At 39.5% G+C, this 19,677-nt stretch overlaps 2 protein-coding genes across 3 annotated transcripts in view; one reads left to right on the top strand and one right to left on the bottom strand.

Moving 5' to 3' along the window:
- cnot7 (CCR4-NOT transcription complex, subunit 7) overlaps positions 1-8,996 on the bottom strand; it is a 36,722-nt gene extending 27,726 nt beyond the window's left edge. For both annotated transcript variants that reach the window (XM_080187045.1, XM_080187054.1), the window contains exons 1-2: positions 8,890-8,996; positions 4,187-4,388 (exon numbers count right to left, since the gene is read on the bottom strand). In XM_080187045.1, coding sequence (XP_080043171.1) covers positions 4,187-4,303 — 117 coding nt within the window. In that variant the 5' untranslated portion in view covers positions 4,304-4,388; positions 8,890-8,996. The remainder of the gene's footprint in view (positions 1-4,186; positions 4,389-8,889) is intronic.
- A 252-nt stretch (positions 8,997-9,248) lies between these two features.
- vps37a (VPS37A subunit of ESCRT-I) overlaps positions 9,249-19,677 on the top strand; it is a 42,137-nt gene continuing 31,708 nt past the window's right edge. The window contains exons 1-3 of the mRNA XM_080187031.1: positions 9,249-9,484; positions 12,929-13,003; positions 19,132-19,249. Coding sequence (XP_080043157.1) covers positions 9,363-9,484; positions 12,929-13,003; positions 19,132-19,249 — 315 coding nt within the window. The 5' untranslated portion in view covers positions 9,249-9,362. The remainder of the gene's footprint in view (positions 9,485-12,928; positions 13,004-19,131; positions 19,250-19,677) is intronic.

Here is a 19,677-nt window from a genome sequence, read left to right as displayed (position 1 = left end):
TTATGGAAGGTAATCTGCTATGTTATCTGGTCTGGTCTACATGTGACTCCAGAGCCACAGCAATGTGGTTGACTCTCAACTGGCCTTGGGCAACTAGGGATGGGCAATAAATGCTAGCCAGCCAGCAACACCCGTGTCCCATGAATGAATAAAAAAAAAGAAAATTTGATAATTACTCAAAAAAAATTGCAAGGTTCCAGGGAAAGGATAAAGCAATTTGGACTAGCTGAATTGCTCTTGCAGTGAGCAAGCATGGACACAACAGGCAGAATGGCCTCCTTCCTGGTGATTAGCAAGGAAAATGGAGGTAATTACTGGCAAGGATAAAAGAGTGGCTAGATAACTGTAAGCACAGCAGGGCCACAAATGGGTTTTTTCGGGTTGGCAGAATCTAATGAATGGGGTGCCGCAGTGATCAGTGATGGGGCCTCAACTTCTATCTATTTAAATAAATGATTTGGATGAAGAGACTGAAGGTACAAAGAAAGGAAGTAAGTTGCGAAGAGGACGTCAGGAGGCTACAAAAAGATATACCTTGTAGATAGGTTATATGAGTGGGCAAAGATCTGGCAAATACGAGTATAAAATAGGATAACATGAAATTGTCCATTTTGGCAGAAAAATAGTGTATTATCTAAATGGTGAGAGATTACTGACCTCTAAGATGCAGAGGAATCTGGGTGTCCTAGTGCATAAATCACAAAAGGCTAGTATGCAGGTACAACAAGTACCCGTGAAGCTCTGAACATGCGCAGTTAATTTCTTTTACCTCTTCAGGCTCAGAACTGGCCCTGTGTGACTGCACAGAAAAGAAAGAAGTGAAACAGCTCAATCTGAAGATGACTGCGTTTATAGAGAAAATGTCTCAAGGAGCTGGACACTGAAAAGGTCTCAAACAAAGAAGAAGATCCTAAACAAGGGACTGGGACGATAAAAGGTCCCAGAAGGTAGCGCCAGGTTCTGTTAAATTAAAATAGAAAGAAGCAAAGCAATTGACTCCAAATTAAAGACAGCATGCTGCAGGAAGCAGACTTGAAGCAAGGTGGGCCAGGGGTTTTGAGGGAGTAGCTGAAGTTTGGTGAGGGTGTTATTGTGCAGTTTTGGGCGCCACACCTGCGCAAGGATATTTTGGCCCTGGAGGGAGTGCAGAGGAGGTTTACTAGGCTGATACCGGAGTTGAGGGGATTGAGCTATGAGGAGAGGCTGAATAAACTAGGCTTGTACTCGTTAGAGTTTAGAAGAATGAGGGGAGATCTCATTGAGACGTATAAGATGATGAATGGGATGGATAGGATAGAGGTGGAGAGACTCTTCCCGCTCAAAAAAGACAGTAGGACTAGGGGGCACAGCCTCAAGATAAAGGGGAGGCGGTTTAGAACGGAGTTGAGGAGGAACTTCTTCACTCAAAGGGTGGTGAATCTCTGGAATTCTCTGCCCGTTGAAGTGGTGGAGGCTGCCTCGCTAAATATTTTTAAAAAGCGGGTTGATGGGTTTTTGATAAGAGAAGGGATTGAGGGTTATGGGGAGAGGGCGGGAAAGTGGAACTGAGCCACGACAGATCAGCCATGATCTTATTGAATGGCGGGGCAGGCTCGAAGGGCTAGATGGCCTACTCCTGCTCCTATTTCTTATGTTCTTATGTTCTTATGTTATGCTTGAGACAGCTGAAGATCTGAAAGTAGGCTTGGAAAGCGAAGCTTGATTATACATGAGATCCAAGGGGAAAGGAATCTCAGAAGACAAGACTGAAACCATCTGAGTGGGAGTGACTTTTGGAGAAGATTCCAAGGTAGGTTCTTCAAGTGTGGAGATCAGAAACCTTCATCAGAAAGAAAGTTTCAGAGAGATCAATTGGTTCACGGGTAATAAATTTCTGGGGGAGTTGTTGAGAAATTCATAGAATCTGCATCTGTCATTCACCTTGGAGTGTGCTGTGCCTGTCCATAGTTCACCAGTAGATTCACATGTACTGTGTACTTACCCTGAATTTTAAAGAAGATAGATATGGTAAATAGCCTTCTGAATTTGTATGTATATTAAGATATAGGTGGGGTGAAAAAAAATCATGAATATTTGAATATTTTTGTAGTCTTTTCAACCTTTTTGTCTGTCGTAATATAGTTTTCTTTTGTTAAAAGTTCACCAGTAGACTCCTGTGAATTTGTTCAGTAACAGAAGCTAGAAGCAGGAGTAGACCGTTTGGCCTTTCGAGCCTATGTTCTGGCCTCAATTACATTTTGTGGCAGTGAATTCCACAGATTCTGGATAAGAAATTTTTTCTCACCTCAGTTCTATAAGGTTAACCCCTTATCCTCAAAATATGACTTCTAGTTCTGGACTCCCCCGCCATTGCAAACATTCTTTCTGAATCTACCCTGACTAACCCTGTTAGAATTTTGTAAGTTTTTATGAGATCCCCTCTCACTCTTTTACTCCAGTGAATAAAGTCCTAACCAACTTGGTCTCTCCTCATATTGCAGACTTGCCATCCCAGGAAACAGCATGATGTTTTCCGTTTATAGCAAAGAAATCCTTCCTCAGATAATACTCCAGGTGTGGTCTCACCAATGCCCTATCCAATTGCAGCAAAATATTTCTCTCCCTGCACTCAAATCCTCTCACTATGAAGGCCAACATAACATTTGCCTTCTTTATTACCTGCTGTACTTGCACACCTACTTTCAGTGACTGATGCACGAGGGCTCCAAGGTCTCGCTGAGTATCCACCTCTCTCAATTTACACCCATTGTAACTTACTTTTAAAGAGAAATTAGCATCTGTTAAGTCAGGTTTCACTCTGGGATCTGACTTGTTCAGTATTATCAGCTGGGATCATAATAAATAGCTAGGTGTAAAAGGTTATCAGAGGTAGATGAGAATGTGGAGTTGAGGTTACAATCAGATCAGCCATGATCTTATTGAATAGTGGTGCAAGCTCAAGGGGCCGGGTATGGTTTACTTCTGCTTCTAATTTGTGTGTTTGTATGTCTTAATATCTCAGGTGGCTCGCCATCAGATTTGATTGATAACACTTCTCTAAAGCACCATTATATTTTATTATATTAAAGGCACTATAAAAATGCAAATTGCTGTCATTGGCATGGGGACGGATGTAAAATGATGTGGGCTTGAAAGTTGGAACACAAGTGTGAGAAATGAGGTATATAAGAAAATGATCAAAAAGCCCATATCTTTGTATAGAAATTGGGAATAAAGGTACAAATAACAGGATTATATGAGATAACAAGATCAAGGAAGTAACCAAGGGTTAGAGTTTATATGGAGGGAAAGAAAAATTGGAATGTAGTAAAATCTTAGGACAGAGTAAATTGAGAGAAAGACCAAACAAACGTCAGGTTCAAGTTCCTGAACGTGCTGAGTTACTTGCGCTCAGCTGAAGTAATATCAGAGCTTAAAAAAAAATCCCTTTAGATAATAGAAGGAAGAAAATAAAGCATCACCCAAGAATATGGAACAAGAACAGAATCAGATTCTTCAAGGTTGAAAAACCAATTCAGCACACACATGAATAATGGTCACTTAGCAAGGTAAGAGAGGACTATGGTTAACAGTGAAACCACATCCCAGCAAGAATAATGGTTTTCAAAGAAAGCAAGAGAGAAAACTGACAAAACTGTAACAATTACAGCTATCTAGTTTCCTTTCTCTTATTGATTCCTCCTCCTCGGATTCCTTTTCATAAACTTTCAGGTTCTGTTTTTTCTGCCACACTGCTTCTTCAATATTTTGCAGCTATTCTTTATTTATTAGCTTTCTTCAGATCATATCCACATCAGTATTTCTCCACAATATTGTCTCACACTTATCTCTTTTTTATCTCATACTGGCACAAGGATTGGAAATATCAATGACGAAATGAAAATGTTTATTTAGGTAAGTGCACACATAAATAACTTCCCAAAATGAACACCTGCAGTGCCCATAACTTTCAGATCGATACTGCAAAAGTATTTGTTCAAGATAATACATTTGAATGTATTAATTACACTTTGAAAGGAATTTAATGCAAATTCTTATTGCCTATTCTAAAATAGCTAAGTGAGGACTAAACTTAAATACCAGTAAAAATGCCTTCAGCCATGAGACAAACATTTTAATATATTTCTCAAAACCTATGTTACTGAATTTTTTTCCATTTGAAACATACATAAAATAACCAACTTACCATTGCAACATAGTTGAATTTACGAATTACTTGACGTATTCTCTTCATCTCTTCATCCAGGTTACAAGCCCAGACCTCACAAATTCTTTGGGTGTGATCTACTGTCGCTGCTGGCATGTTGCCGAATTCAAGTAGCTGTCATCAAAGCACTACACCTTCAGGTGGGGCAGTTGTGTGAGGAAGCTCAAACTTATTGCCTGACCTTCAAAACAAAATTACTAAATTTAGAATGTTGAAAAACTGAAATAAAAATACTAGTGCAATAAGTTTTCAGCAGCAACACCAGGCTCAACTGCAAATTTCTAAAATTCTACTTCATGGCAATAAATATTTGCTGATTGCAAGTTCCTCAACCTCTGGAGTTTTTAATGTCAGAAAATGTGCTTTAAAAAAAATTATTTCATGGAGTATGGATATCACTGGCAAGACCTGCATTTGTTGCCCATCCCTAATTGCCTGTGAACAAAGTGGCTTGCTAGGTTATTTCAGAGAATAGTTAAAAGTCATCCACATTGCTGTTGACCTAGAGTAACATGGTCAGGCCGGGTAATGATGGACAAACTTCCTTCTCTAAACGATGTCAGTGGACCAGATGGGTTCAACAATAGTTTTGTGGTCACCATTATTGAGACTAGCTTTTCAATTGCAGATTGTTAATTGAATTTAAATTCCATCAACTTCCGTGGTAGGATTCTCATCCCCAGAATACTACCCTGGGCAACCAGATTGCCATCCAATGACTATCACTATGCCACCATCTACAAGTTCATAAGATATAGGAGCAGAATTAGGCCATTCAGCCCATCAAGTTTTCTCCGCCATTCAATCATGGCTGATATTGCTCCGCATCCTCATTTTCCTGTCTTCTCCCATAACCCTTCAACCCATTACCAATTAAAAATCTAACTCCTCCTTAAATTTATTCACTATCTCAGCATCCACCGCACTTTGGGGTAGCAAATTCCACAAATTCACAATCCTTTGGAGAAGTAGTTTCTCCTCAACTCTGTTTTAAATTTGCTTTATCCTAAGGCTATGACCTCTCATCCTAGCGTGCCCCACAAGAAGAAGCATCTAATCCATGCTTATTTTATCCATACCCTTTATCATCTTGTATATCTCAATTTGATCCCCCTCATTCTTCTAAATTTCAGAGTACAGGCCTAAACTGTTCAATCTCTCTTCATACGACAAACCACTCATTGCTGGAATCAATCTAATGAATCTCCTCTGAACTGCCTCTGATGACACTACATATTTCCTCAAATAAGGGGAACAAAACTGTGCACAATACTCTTAAGTGTGGTCTCACCAATGCCTGCTATAGTTACAACAATACTTCCTTACCTTTATATTCTATACCTTTCATTAAAAATACCTCTCCAAAAGAAATTAAGGAACAAAGAAATATGTTGAACATCTGAAGATTTATCCAAAGACTTTAATTACAGACCTGATCTCATCACAGACTAAACCACAGGCATTTTTTTAAAATTTTAAGTGTTTTGCAGAATATAATAACTAACTATGTAATCAAATCTCCAAAAAGGGTAAAATGGGAGTACTTGGCAGCTCCCTTAGTCCAATAACTTACAATTATATTTTCACAAATTTCCACAGTAATTCATTGCAGCATTAATGTAAGCCTACTTGTTACATAAACCAACTTTGAAATTTTATATATTAACTGTAACATTAAAAAGGTGTTCCACAAAATGTAATAAGTAATAACACTGAACAAAAAGATGTGACTAAAAGTGAAATTTTGGCCTAACTGGGTCTTAAATAGAGGAGTTCTCGAGAGTGTTTTAGGTGGGAATTCCGGGGTGTAGCACCTAGATGGGCGAAGGCGCACCCACCAATTCTGAGAAAAAAAAGAGTGATTTTGCACAACAGGCCAGAGTTGGAGGAATGCAAAGTTTTCAGCACGCTGCAGGCTGGAGAAAATCACAGAGGTAGGAATAGACAAAAGCATGAAAGGATTCAAATATACATTATAATTTTAGGTCAGTGAGCACAGTCTTAGATGTGCTGAAGGATGAGACAACAAGTAGAACAGCAGGGGATAGCCTAGTCTAGAAATGGATAAGTTTCAGCAGAAGGCAGGCTACTATGTATTTGGAACTCAGTCCATGGTTAAACAGGATGCAGATGTTGTTGACTGTCTTGCTCAACCTGAAACAGCGGTCAAGGGGTTGGAATTCTTGGACAAGTAATAAATTTCTGGTAGAAGTCAAAGATGTCAATTACTATTTTCCCAACTTTTAACTGTATGAAGTGAGAGTTCAAGAATTGCATTTTCAACAAGCTGAATTGACAACTGAGGCAATGGAGCCAACTGAGAGGAAGGGATGGTTGTAACATAGAGATGGGTGCTCACGGCACCTCGTTGTAGGTCTTCAGATAGGGCCATTATGGAGCAGTGTGCAAAAGCGGAAGGGAAGAGGTCCAAAGACAGATCCTTGGGCGACTCAAGACAACAATATGGGAGTGGAAAGCAAAGCATTGTTGGAGATGCCCTGGTCACGATGGTCAAGAGCGCAGCAAGTGAGAGGAGTCTCACTGAGCTGGACGACAAAAGAGAGGCAATGGCAGACAATAACATAGTTGATGATATTAAAGGATGCAGAAAGATCTGTGAATGACGGCATTTTTGCATCATGGTCACAGTAACAGAGGATTATATGTGTGATTTTGAGTAAGATTATTTCAGTGCAGTTCTAAGGATGGACACTTATTGGAGAGCTCAAAACTCGGAGTTGCAGAGAGAATGGCGTGATAATTTGTATATAACATAAGACTTATGGGTAGTAAGTAGATTGTTTGCCTAGAAAAATCAAGATAGTTGCCAGAAAAATATCAAAGCATTTGGGATTGAAATGTTGAAACTCAGAATTCTGTTCTACATTCAGCACCTGAAAGGATTGAATCAGTTACATTTAGTGCAAAGTTGCTCAGAATTTTACCAGAGTGCAAGCTACAAAAATAGCAGTTTTCTATGGAGTTAGAAAGTCATTCCCTACAGAGGAAGATAAAGCACCACATTTAAAGACATGACATTCATACCATCTTAAGGAAGGATTTTTTTATTTTGATAGTGTCTGATCCATTAGCAACATAAAGCAGGTCAGAGACTAGGTATTCTGCTGTCCGTTGCAAACATCCCATCTCCCCAAGGTCTTTCTACTATCCTTGGCACAAATCAAGGATATGCTCAAATACTCTCCATTTGCTTAGATGGATGCAGCTGTTACAAACAGTTCAATTACTCAGAAACATCCACTAGCTGAAACTTTATTCCATGCACCACTGACATACTTGACAGCAACAACTTGGCAAGGCTATTTCAACAGCACCTCCTAAAACCGCAGGTACATGCGAACAGAACTGACTCAGGCCAAATCAATCACTTGGCCAAAATCCTGGTACTCCCTAACTAACAACATTGCAAGCACCACATAGACTGCAGCAGTTCAAGTAAATCCAGCAGCACCTTTGTCATAGCAAGTAGGGACAAATAATAAATGCTGGCTTTGTCAAAAGTATACTGCCCAAAAACAAATAAAAAATATAGGGAAAATAGATTAAGGAGAGGCTTTCAACTTCACACAGGGCTAAGAGAGGTTTTGGAATTCTGCCAAATTGCCACTCAAAGCTTTCCAGCAGGTCACCTGCCCAGTAGTAAAAGTACAATCTCAGAATGAAACTTAATATTTCTGTCAGTTAACCATATTTAAACCTAGATTCAACATCTCAATGTTACAAAACACCCAGTCATAACACACAGAAACTTTGTAAACATTAGGTTAGGGAGCAAGAAGTGACAGAATTATAGAATAAAGTGTCAAAAGTATAATCAGAACTACAAAAAAAGTTTGAAGATGTGTTTATACAAGCAATTCTTCAGAACATCTTCCAAGCTACCAAAATTGTTTTGGCCTGTCAACACAGATAAACTAAAAACTTTCTGTAATGAAGACATATCTCACTGAATTAATTGCCAAAACATTCAGTTGTATGTTCATAAACCATGACAGGTCTTTAAAAACCAAGGTCTCAACACAAGTTCCATGCAACTAACTACTTAATAAAAGTGACCATAACAAAAATCAATAACACTACACAACACAAAATCGCAACATAATTATATTACTTTCAATGACTGATACTTGCAAAGGCCACTGCAACACTGGGTTCGGAAGTTTTAAACATTAAACAAATACTTAATGTTTTCAGTCACCAGCAGTTTTTTTTGAAGTTTCTATTGGGGTTGAATTTATATAACGCTTTACCATCACCAAACTGGTTCCAACTGATGGGGATTATTTTGATGGTGATAAAATGGAATGTTTAAACGTGTTAAATATCGGGGACGTGTAGTTTATTTTAAAACATGTCTCACCTACACTGTCTCGCCAAGTCAACAGTTAACTTTGTTTTATAATCTATCCCCAACATATTATAGTCATGTTATGCAGCCATATTTTGATCACATTAGACTAGTATGTGATTAAAGATAGTCAATGGTTTTGAGAAGTTGTTTGTTATCACTGAGACACACGGACTGGGGGGTTGGGGGTGGTGGAGGGAATTCCGTCGCTTTCAGATTGAAGCGAGCATCCCCCAACAAGAAAAACAACAGCTCTATTAATGGCGAAACTAAAATTGATAAGAGTTGCCATTTTCTTGGGCGTTAGTTTTACCTGCGTCAGCCGGGAGCAGGCTCTGAAATGTTTAACTATTAAAATACGAGCCCGTCTCCTCACTGCCTCAATAACCCACTCGCGTCCTCCATTACAGCCACCGCGCAACCCGCTGACGTCATCGGACCGTGCGCATTCACCTTTGAACTTTCGTCCCCCGTCGAGTTACTTTAAAAAAACATAGCTCAAAACAAATTTCTCTTCCACGAAGGTAATCCTTTCCACGTTATAAATCATAAATTTATATCCTGGCTCTGGAAAATTATAATTTGATTTGTTTCAATTGAGAGGAGGGACGTTTTACACGGATTGTGATGACGTTTTACACAGAGTGCGAACTCGGTGGTGCGGAGGGTGGTTGCGGGATGTGCGCAGCCGTAGTCTGAGGCGGCTGATACCTGGTGAGGAGATGAGGAGTTGGGCTCTTGTGTAATTTCATTAGTCGGAGCCGTGTTTTGTTCGCTCGTTGAGAAATGAACTGGATTTTCCCGTTGTCGAAAAGCGGCGGCAGTGGCGCCGGACACTTGCCGCCTCTCACCAGCTTACAGCAGCATCGCCAGCGGCATATAGAGTCGGTGAAGAGCTCCCACAGTGGGTGAGTGAGGAGCCCGGCCTGACCCCTGCACTGCAGTGCCCAGGTCTCTAAACCCCCGTCTGTGTTGGTTTTCGGCGCTGTGAACATGGTGGCTGCGGCCCCGATCACAATACACGGGAGAGCTTCCATGGGAAATGTTTCTGAGGAGGTCAATCAGCCTTCCGGAATGTTCTCCTGAGTCACCGGCTCTCTGCTTATTGTATATGTGCGTCCATAGGTGAACACGAATAACCAACCTATAGTATCTGTAGGCCAAGTCTTAACGTTTTCACTGCAGAACTACATTCCCCCCAGCCCACCATGCGTTAGATAGAACGGATGGTGCTAATTTCAGAAACTCGCCCATTTATGACTTTATTAAAATACACAACTTTAACGACACGAATTCGTAAAGCATATACTCAGTACAACGGTCAGTCTTGTACGCTGAAGTTCTGTCAGAGGTAATATTTGTATGGCTATGAGAAAGCAAAGTAATTATTTGGCAAATGTTTAGGCATAAAGAAGCGATTGCATATATTGTACTGTAAATGTCTGTTAGTTTATTCAATGTCACTTAATGGTAATTGGGAGAACAGGAGTAATTTCATCGTGTTTGTGGTTAGCGTCCTCAAATGTTACTTGTTTTTTCAAAAGTTCATAGAGGTTACACCACTCTTGTGTTCATGATGTCGCTGCTCTGGCAGGAGTTAACCCATTTCCGGTCATGTGAAATATGGCTTTAGGCTCTAGTTTCATTTTGTACATGTTTGACTACATCAATATCTTGTGATAAGCATTTTAAAAAATATTTTAGTTATAATTTTTGTTATTTAAATCCCTGTTAGTCATGTGATATTGGCATCATTTGTTCCTGGCTGAAAGTCATTCACAATGATTAATTCTAAATTTGCACTTCTTTCACATCTCCCCTTTAAAATATGTATCATTTGTTCCTCTTTGAACTTACAACAAATGTAGAATACAAGGTCCAATCTTTGGAGATTCTTTCATGTGCCAGTTACGAAAATTTAGAATGTTTTTTCTCAAATTTACTCAGTTTACTTTAGAGTGCTAAAAGTCAGTCGCCCCAAGTTTTGCCAGCTTTCTTCCTCTTTACTTGGGCAAGGCAGAGCTCGTACTTTAATCCTGTCTTGCGGACTTGTAAGTAAAAAATATTAAATCAATCTAGTGGCATACTTTGGAGCCTGTATGGAAATGTATTTAATGGGGTGGTAGCAAATTTCAAGATGGACTGTCATATTGCAGATTCTACTTAATGCAGAAATGAGATGCAGTTTGGAAGGAAGAAGGAGGAGAGGCATTAAAAACTAAATACCCCAATTTTATTGTGGTGCAGGAACAGAGTGATCTACCATATACAAGGCAACAACACAAATTGGAAGGCTGTTTTAATAGTGCATGTAATCCTAGGCTTTATGAATAGAAACATTGAATACAAAAGTAATTAAGTTATGCTAGCCCTTTCAAAATCAAAAGTCAGCTCGAGTATTGTTAAATTCTGAGCACCACACTTTAGGTAGGCTGTGAAGCCCTTGGAGAAGAGTGCAGAGGAGAATTTACCAGAATAGCACTAGAGATTAACAACTACACTTATGTCAAAAGACTAGAAATGCATTGTTTTCCTGAAATGTAATAGGTTAAGGGGAGATTTCATTGAATGTTCAAAATTATGATGGGTTTTAATACAGTAAATGGAAACTGTTTTCCTTGGCAGAAGGATTGGCAATCAGAGGATGCAAATTTGGGAGAATTGGGAAAAGAGTCAGGGGAAAGGTGAGATTTTCTTTATGCAACAAGTTGCTGTAATCTGGAAGGCACTGCTCAAGTGACCTGTGGCAGCAAGTTTAATAGTAACATTCAACAGAGAATTGGATATGTATTGAAAAATGAAAAATAGCATAGTTGTTAGGGGAATAATGTTTTATATGAAGAATATGATCTAGTTGAAAAGCTCTTTTGCAAAGGAACAAATGGTTGTCCTCTATGCCTTGGGCTCCTATGATTAGAATGTGGTGACATGGCAGCTTTGAATAATGGAAATTGTTACTATAGATTTACTTTGGAACAAAACGTGTTCATTTCTTTTGATAACTGACCTCAGAAACCCTACACAGAACATTTTGCAGTGGATACACCAGTGTTTATGGGTGTCAGTGAATTAAATTTATGCAGTATCGAATAGCAGTAAATTAATGAAATTGAAAAACTTGAGATTACCAATGAATCGATAAATCAATGCAACAATAGTTGCTGGTAAATTGCTTTAAAGGAACAGCAAAAATGAATAAATAATGGAATATTAAGTATTCATTGGGCAGCTCAACACCAACAAATTAGTCAAATAATGGACAACATATTTTCAACTCTTTCATGGGATGTGCATGTTACTGGCTAGGCCAGCATTCTTATTGCTCATTCCCAACTGCTGCAATGTATTGCTAGCCAGCTGTCCAGCCAACCATCTCACTCTTTCAAAATATCCTTCTGTTTCTTCTCCCTCATTTAATTTATCTTTTTTCCCCTTTTATGAACCTGATAATATGGCTACTAAAGGTAGCAACCAAATGAATTTTCAAATAAAAGGAGGTAAACTGATTTCAAGTCATAGAATGTAAAAACAAGTTAAGTTTGAGCAGAGTTGGAGTATTATTTACTGTTTTGGCATCCATTACGGAAAATATGCAGCATGAATTCACTAATATGTTACTGGAGTTAGTGATGAACCAAGATTTGTAAAGTTAAGGACCTCTTCATTTCTCCATAACTACTGAGGGGATTAAGGAGTAACTAAATAAAGATTTTAAAAGGTATCAATGTTGATACTAAGGGAGACAGTGATCTTTTTTCTCTCTATCTGCAGACGAGTATTAAGTGTAAGAAATGATAGTCACATAAAGCGCAGTTAGAAAAACAAATCATTAAATGGTAGGTGGTAGAATTATGGCAATCTCTGCCTCAAATCATTATTAAAATAGGCTTTATAAATTTAATTGACAGAAGGACATAGCTACTATGGAAAAAAGAATGTTAAAATATTCTGAAACAATTGGGTGAATGAGATTATGCTAGTTTGACAGGAACAGCAAAGACATGCTTGGCTGATTGATATAACATTCAATTCAACTGATTTACAGACTAAAATAAGTGTTAAATATAATTGCCCCCAATTAAATATAATTGCACTCATACACTATATGTATGAGTGCATGTGAATATATGCATTGGAGTAGGAAATGAGGATTCAGAAACTCAAAGTACATAATTACAGGCAAACATTTGCATACTTTCATAAAGATATTAACTTGTTTCAATGTTAAATGGTGTTGTGGTTTTTGGTCAAGTTTTAATGTCAATATAATTAAATATAATATAACAATACAAGTATAATTGTACGTTATAACAATCTTATTCTTAACAATTACAATTGTTTATTTTGTATAGCATAGTGGAAATACAGAAGGATGTGGAATACAGATTGCCTTTCACAGTGAACAATAAAACAATCAATCTAAACATGTAAGTAGCAAAGCTCACATTTTGAGATATCTATTTTATATAAGTAAATTTGAACAATTTTTTTTCACACTATTTTCACGAGCATGTTGTTCAAGTCAGAGAAAAAAAAGGAGAGGGGAAAGGACAAATAGGTGATGTCTTGCAACTTTGTACAAAAGGATCATCTGTCAAGCAATAAGCATATCCATTAAGAAAGTAGCTGTGACAATGAAGCACCCACTGAAGGCAAAATGTGAGGGGGAGAAATTGAAAGCTAACTAAGCTATCAGGCCTTGAAGTTAGAACAATGGATCTATCAGTCCTGAAACATGTATTTGGTAAAAAAGTGAGTTTCTGTGACTATTCGTTCATTGCATTACTGATTAGGGAGAATATCATAGCTGTACTGAGGGATGGCACCTTGGAGGGCCCATCCAAAGACGATTTGGGTAGAGCTCAGGAATGAGAAGGGTGCAATTACTTTGGGGCCTTCTAACAACCAGTGGAAGATAGGGGAAAATATATGTGGACGGATTATGGAAAAAATGATAACAACATAAGAACATAACAACATAAGAACATAACAACATAAGAACATAACAACATAAGAACATAACAACATAAGAACATAACAACATAAGAACATAACAACATAAGAACATAACAACATAAGAACATAACAACATAAGAACATAACAACATAAGAACATAACAACATAAGAACATAACAACATAAGAACATAACAACATAAGAACATAACAACATAAGAACATAACAACATAAGAACATAACAACATAACAACATAACAACATAACAACATAAGAACATAACAACATAAGAACATAACAACATAAGAACATAACAACATAAGAACATAACAACATAAGAACATAACAACATAAGAACATAAGAACATAACAACATAACAACATAAGAACATAACAACATAAGAACATAACAACATAAGAACATAACAACATAAGAACATAACAACATAACAACATAACAACATAACAACATAAGAACATAACAACATAAGAACATAACAACATAAGAACATAACAACATAAGAACATAACAACATAAGAACATAACAACATAAGAACATAACAACATAAGAACATAACAACATAAGAACATAACAACATAAGAACATAACAACATAAGAACATAACAACATAAGAACATAACAACATAAGAACATAACAACATAAGAACATAACAACATAACAACATAACAACATAACAACATAAGAACATAACAACATAAGAACATAACAACATAAGAACATAACAACATAAGAACATAACAACATAACAACATAACAACATAACAACATAAGAACATAACAACATAAGAACATAACAACATAAGAACATAACAACATAAGAACATAACAACATAAGAACATAACAACATAAGAACATAACAACATAAGAACATAACAACATAAGAACATAACAACATAAGAACATAACAACATAAGAACATAACAACATAAGAACATAAGAACATAAGAACATAACAACATAAGAACATAAGAACATAAGAACATAACAACATAACAACATAAGAACATAACAACTAGGAGCAGGAGTAGGCCATCTAGCCCTTCGAGCTTGCCCCGCCATTCAATAAGATCATGGCTGATCTGTCGTGGCTCAGTTCCACATTCCCGCCCTCTCCCCATAACCCTTAATCCCCTCTCTTATCAAAAACCCATCAACCCGCGTCTTAAAAATATTTAGCGAGGTAGCCTCCACCACTTCAACGGGCAGAGAATTCCAGAGATTCACCACCCTTTGAGTGAAGAAGTTCTTCCTTCTAAACCGCCCCCCCTTTATCTTGAGGCTGTGCCCCCTAGTCCTACTGTCCTTTCTGAGCAGGAAGAGTCTCTCCACCTCTATCCTATCCATCCCATTCATCATCTTATACGTCTCAATGAGATCTCCCCTCATTCTTCTAAACTCTAACGAGTACAAGCCTAGTTTATTCAGCCTCTCCTCATAGCTCAACCCCCTCAACTCCGGCATCAGCCTAGTAAACCTCCTCTGCACTCCCCCCAAGGCCAAAATATCCTTGCGTAAGTGCGGTGACCAAAACTGCACACAGTACTCCAGCTGCAGCCTCACCAGTGCCCTGTACAGTTGCAGCAAGATCTCCCTACTTTTATATTCAATCCCTCTCGCTATGAAGGCCAGCATCCCATTTGCCTTCCTGACCACCTGCTGTACCTGCAAGCTGGGTTTTTGCGACTCATGCACAAGGACCCCGAGGTCCCTCTGCACCGTCGCCTGCTACAGTTTTTCTCCACGTAAGTAATAATCTTTCCTACCATTATTCCTACCAAAGTGGACCACCTCGCACTTGCCAACATTAAATTCCATTTGCCAGTTCCTGGCCCATTTGCCCAGCCTATCTAGATCCTTCTGCAGACTCTCCACACCCTCCGCGCAATTTGCCGTTCCACCAATCTTGGTGTCATCAGCAAATTTCGACACCCTGCACTCGGTTCCCTCCTCCAGATCATCTATATAAATGGTAAATAGCTGAGGCCCCAGCACCGACCCCTGAGGCACTCCACTAGTCACCAACCGCCAATCCGAATAGCACCCATTGACCCCCACTCTCTGCCTCCTATTTGACAACCAGTCCTCTATCCACGCTAACACCCTACCCCCAACTCCATGTCCCCTGACCTTCTGCAATAACCTCTTGTGAGGTACTTTGTCAAACGCCTTCTGAAAATCAAGAAAGACCACATCCACCGGCTCTCCTCTATCCACTGCCCTAGACACATCTTCATAGAACTCCAGTAAATTTGTCAGACACGACTTCCCCTTAACGAAACTGTGCTGCGTCTGCTCTATCAAGCAATTCCCCTCAAGATGCCTCGCTATTTCCTCCTTGATGACGGATTCTAACATTTTACCTACAACAGATGTTAAACTAACAGGCCTATAATTCCCCGCCTTTTGCCTGGTACCCTTCTTAAACAACGACGTAACATTAGCCGCTTTCCAATCTTCCGGCACTTCCCTGGAATCCAGTGACATCTGGAAAATAACCACCAAGGCATCCACTATCACCTCCTCCATTTCTTTCAGAACCCTCGGATGCATTCCATCCGGTCCTGGGGACTTATCCACAATCAGCCCCTCCAGTCTGTCGAGCACCGCCTCTCTAGTAACAGTAATGTCATTGAGACCCTCCAGTCCTACCACCTTTCCATCTGGTAAGGTGGAACAGAACTGGCTTGGTTATTGAAGACAAAGTAACAGTGAAAGGATGTTTTTCTGACTGGAGATCTGTGATGTTCCACAGTGAGCTGGGACCTCTGTTGTTTGTAATGTACGTAAATGATTTGGAGGAGAATGTAGGTGGTCTGATTAGTAAGTTTGCAGATGACACAATGATTGGGGGAGATGTGGATAGTGAGGAGGATTGCCAGAGGATGCAGCAGGATAGGCTGGAGACTTGACCGGAGAAATGGCAGATGAAATTTAATCCAGACAAATGCGAGATGATCCATTTTGGAAAGTCTATTGCAGGAGCAAAGTATATGGTAAATGGCAGAACTCTTAGAAGCGTTAGTATACAGTGGGATCCAGGTCCACAGTTCCCAGAATGTGGCAATGTAAGTGGATAAGGGGGTCAAGAAGGTATATGGCATGCTTGCCTTCACCAGTTGGGGCATAGAGTTTTAAAACATGTAAGTCATGCTGCTGCTGTATAGAACTTTTGGTTTGGCCACATTTTAAAATATTGTACACAGTTCTGGTTACCAGAAGAATATGGAAGCTTTGAAGAGGGTACAGAGAAGGTTTGCCCAGGATGTTGCATGGCTTGGAGGGGATTAGCTATGAGGAGAGATTGGACAAACTTGGTTTGTTTTCACCTGAACACTGGAGGCTGAGAGGCAATCTGATAGAACTTTACAAAATTGAGAGGCACAGATCGAATGGCTAGTCAGAATCCTTTTCCCAAAGTAGAAATGTCAATTACTGAGGGACGTAGGTTTAAGGTAAAAGGGGGAAGGTTTAAAGGAGATGTGACAGGTAAATTTTTTACATAGAGGGTGGTAAGTGGATGAAATGCACTGCCAGAGGATATAATAGTAGCATTTAAGATGCATTTTGACAGATACATGAATAGGCAAGGAATAGTGGGATACTGACCACGTTGAGGCAAAAGGTTTTTTATTTTAGAAAGATATCATGCGTTGGCACAGGCTGAAGGGCCTGTTCTTGTGCTGTACTGTTCATTATTTTTGTTGTTGTACTTGCAAATAATAAGGGAAAGCTATAAAAATGGATAGCAGCGGAATGCAAAATATGACCATTGTTTTTCTGAAGGGGGGAAACAGCTTCCTAATGATGAGCATTCCTGAGCAGGAATAAATTAACCAATTTAAAAAAAAAACAAGAAATCCGTAGATATAGGATTCACAGCCTATCTCTATCTCTAATTAGATTATCTGTTTTTATTTTTCCTTTCCCATCTTTGTCCTGATTTATCCTAGCCTATTTTTCATAGTTTTGTTGTGAAGAAGGTTCCTGCCCAAAACACTGACCAGAGTTTTTAGTTTACATCCACATTGGTAGTTCTTTCATTCTTTTAAAATGGTCCATTTTAAAGAAGTGAAGCAACTGAAAGCTATTTTGTATTGCAGAAGGGAATTGTAGTTCTTGATATTTAGCTTGTTAGAAACTCACTTTGACTCAATTGGACTTGCCATATAAAAGACCAAGTAAATATGAGGTGTGGTTGGAGATAAAATGTTTAAGAACATAAGAACATAAGAAATAGGAGCAGGAGTAGGCCATCTAGCCCTTCGAGCCTGCCCCGCCATTCAATAAGATCATGGCTGATCTGTTGTGGCTCAGTTCCACTTTCCCGCCCTCTCCCCATAACCCTTAATCCCCTCTCTTATCAAGAACCCATCAACCCGCTTCTTAAAAATATTTAGCGAGGCAGCCTCCACCACTTCAACGGGCAGAGAATTCCAGAGATTCACCACCCTTTGAGTGAAGAAGTTCCTCCTCAACTCCGTTCTAAACCGCCTCCCCTTTATCTTGAGGCTGTGCCCCCTAGTCCTACTGTCTTTTTTGAGCGGGAAGAGTCTCTCCACCTCTATCCTATCCATCCCATTCATCATCTTATACGTCTCAATGAGATCTCCCCTCATTCTTCTAAACTCTAACGAGTACAAGCCTAGTTTATTCAGCCTCTCCTCATAGCTCAATCCCCTCAACTCCGGTATCAGCCTAGTAAACCTCCTCTGCACTCCCTCCAGGGCCAAAATATCCTTGCGCAGGTGCGGCGCCCAAAACTGCACGCAGTACTCCAGCTGCGGCCTCACCAATGCCCTATACAGCTGCAGCAAGACCTCCCTACTTTTATATTCAATCCCCCTTGCTATGAAGGCCAGCATCCCATTCGCCTTCCTGACCACCTGCTGCACCTGCAAGCTGGGTTTTTGCGACTCATGCACAAGGACCCCGAGGTCCCTCTGCACCGTCACCTGCTGCAGTTTTTCGCCACGTAAGTAATAGTCCTTCCTACCATTCTTCCTACCAAAGTGGACCACCTCACACTTGCCAACATTAAATTCCATTTGCCATTTCCTGGCCCATTCGCCCAGCCTATCTAGATCCTTCTGCAGACTCTCCACACCCTCCGCACAATTTGCCTTTCCCCCAATCTTGGTGTCATCAGCAAATTTCGACACCCTGCACTCGGTTCCCTCCTCCAGATCATCTATATAAATGGTAAATAGCTGAGGCCCCAGCACCGACCCCTGGAGCACCCCACTAGTCACCAACCGCCAATCCGAATAGCACCCATTGACCCCCACTCTCTGCCTCCTATTTGACAACCAATCCTCTATCCACGCTAACACCCTACCCCCAACTCCATGTCCCCTGACCTTCTGCAATAACCTCTTGTGAGGTACCTTGTCAAACGCCTTCTGAAAATTTGTAGAATGATAATGGAAATTAATATTTTCGTCTACACTTGTATGCTGTCATTTGTTATTGAGTTAACGTTTTGTGATGTACACACTGGCCCCATGTTTTTGTTTGTAGCTGCTGTAAGTAGTGAATACAAAATTTACTACTTTTTTCTTTCCTTTACACATCTAGCTTGCTTCCTCCTCAGTTTCCACAAGAAAAACCTGTGGTCTCAGTCTTCCCTCCAGTGAGGCACCATTTAGTGGACAAGCATAGTGGGACAGTGGTGACAAGCCCATTGATTACAAATGTATGTAAAGACAATCTCTCCTTTTTTAACTCACTCATTTTATGAAGTATGTAATTGTGTTGTCTTTCATTGTAGTTATCTATTTCTAGATTCAAAAGACTTGAGTCTAGCATATCATAGCTTAAATAAGTATTAACATGGCTGAAGGATGTGCTGTTTTATAACAAAAAGAGCATTAACCATTCATAGAAAAATGTATTGAAAATAACATAAGTTTCACTTTGTGGGTCTTTCCAGCCCCTTTACAAAGTCCACCATGTGCAAAATGGCATGCAAATTGCACATTGGTTGGGGGCAGGAAGTGGTGTGGGAGAGGTAGTGGGGAGATGGATGGAGTGGTGCTTTAAAAGAAAGTCATTTATGGAATGTGGCCAGGCCAGCTTTTATTGCCTATCTCTATTTACATTAGAAAGGTGGTGGTAGCTACC

This window comes from Carcharhinus amblyrhynchos, chromosome 1 (assembly GCF_965287045.1).
Source record: "Carcharhinus amblyrhynchos chromosome 1, sCarAmb.v2.hapA, whole genome shotgun sequence".
Lineage (NCBI taxonomy): Eukaryota > Metazoa > Chordata > Chondrichthyes > Carcharhiniformes > Carcharhinidae > Carcharhinus > Carcharhinus amblyrhynchos.
The sequence above is the reverse complement of the archived record's forward strand: the minus strand, read 5'-3'. Positions and strand labels throughout refer to the sequence as shown.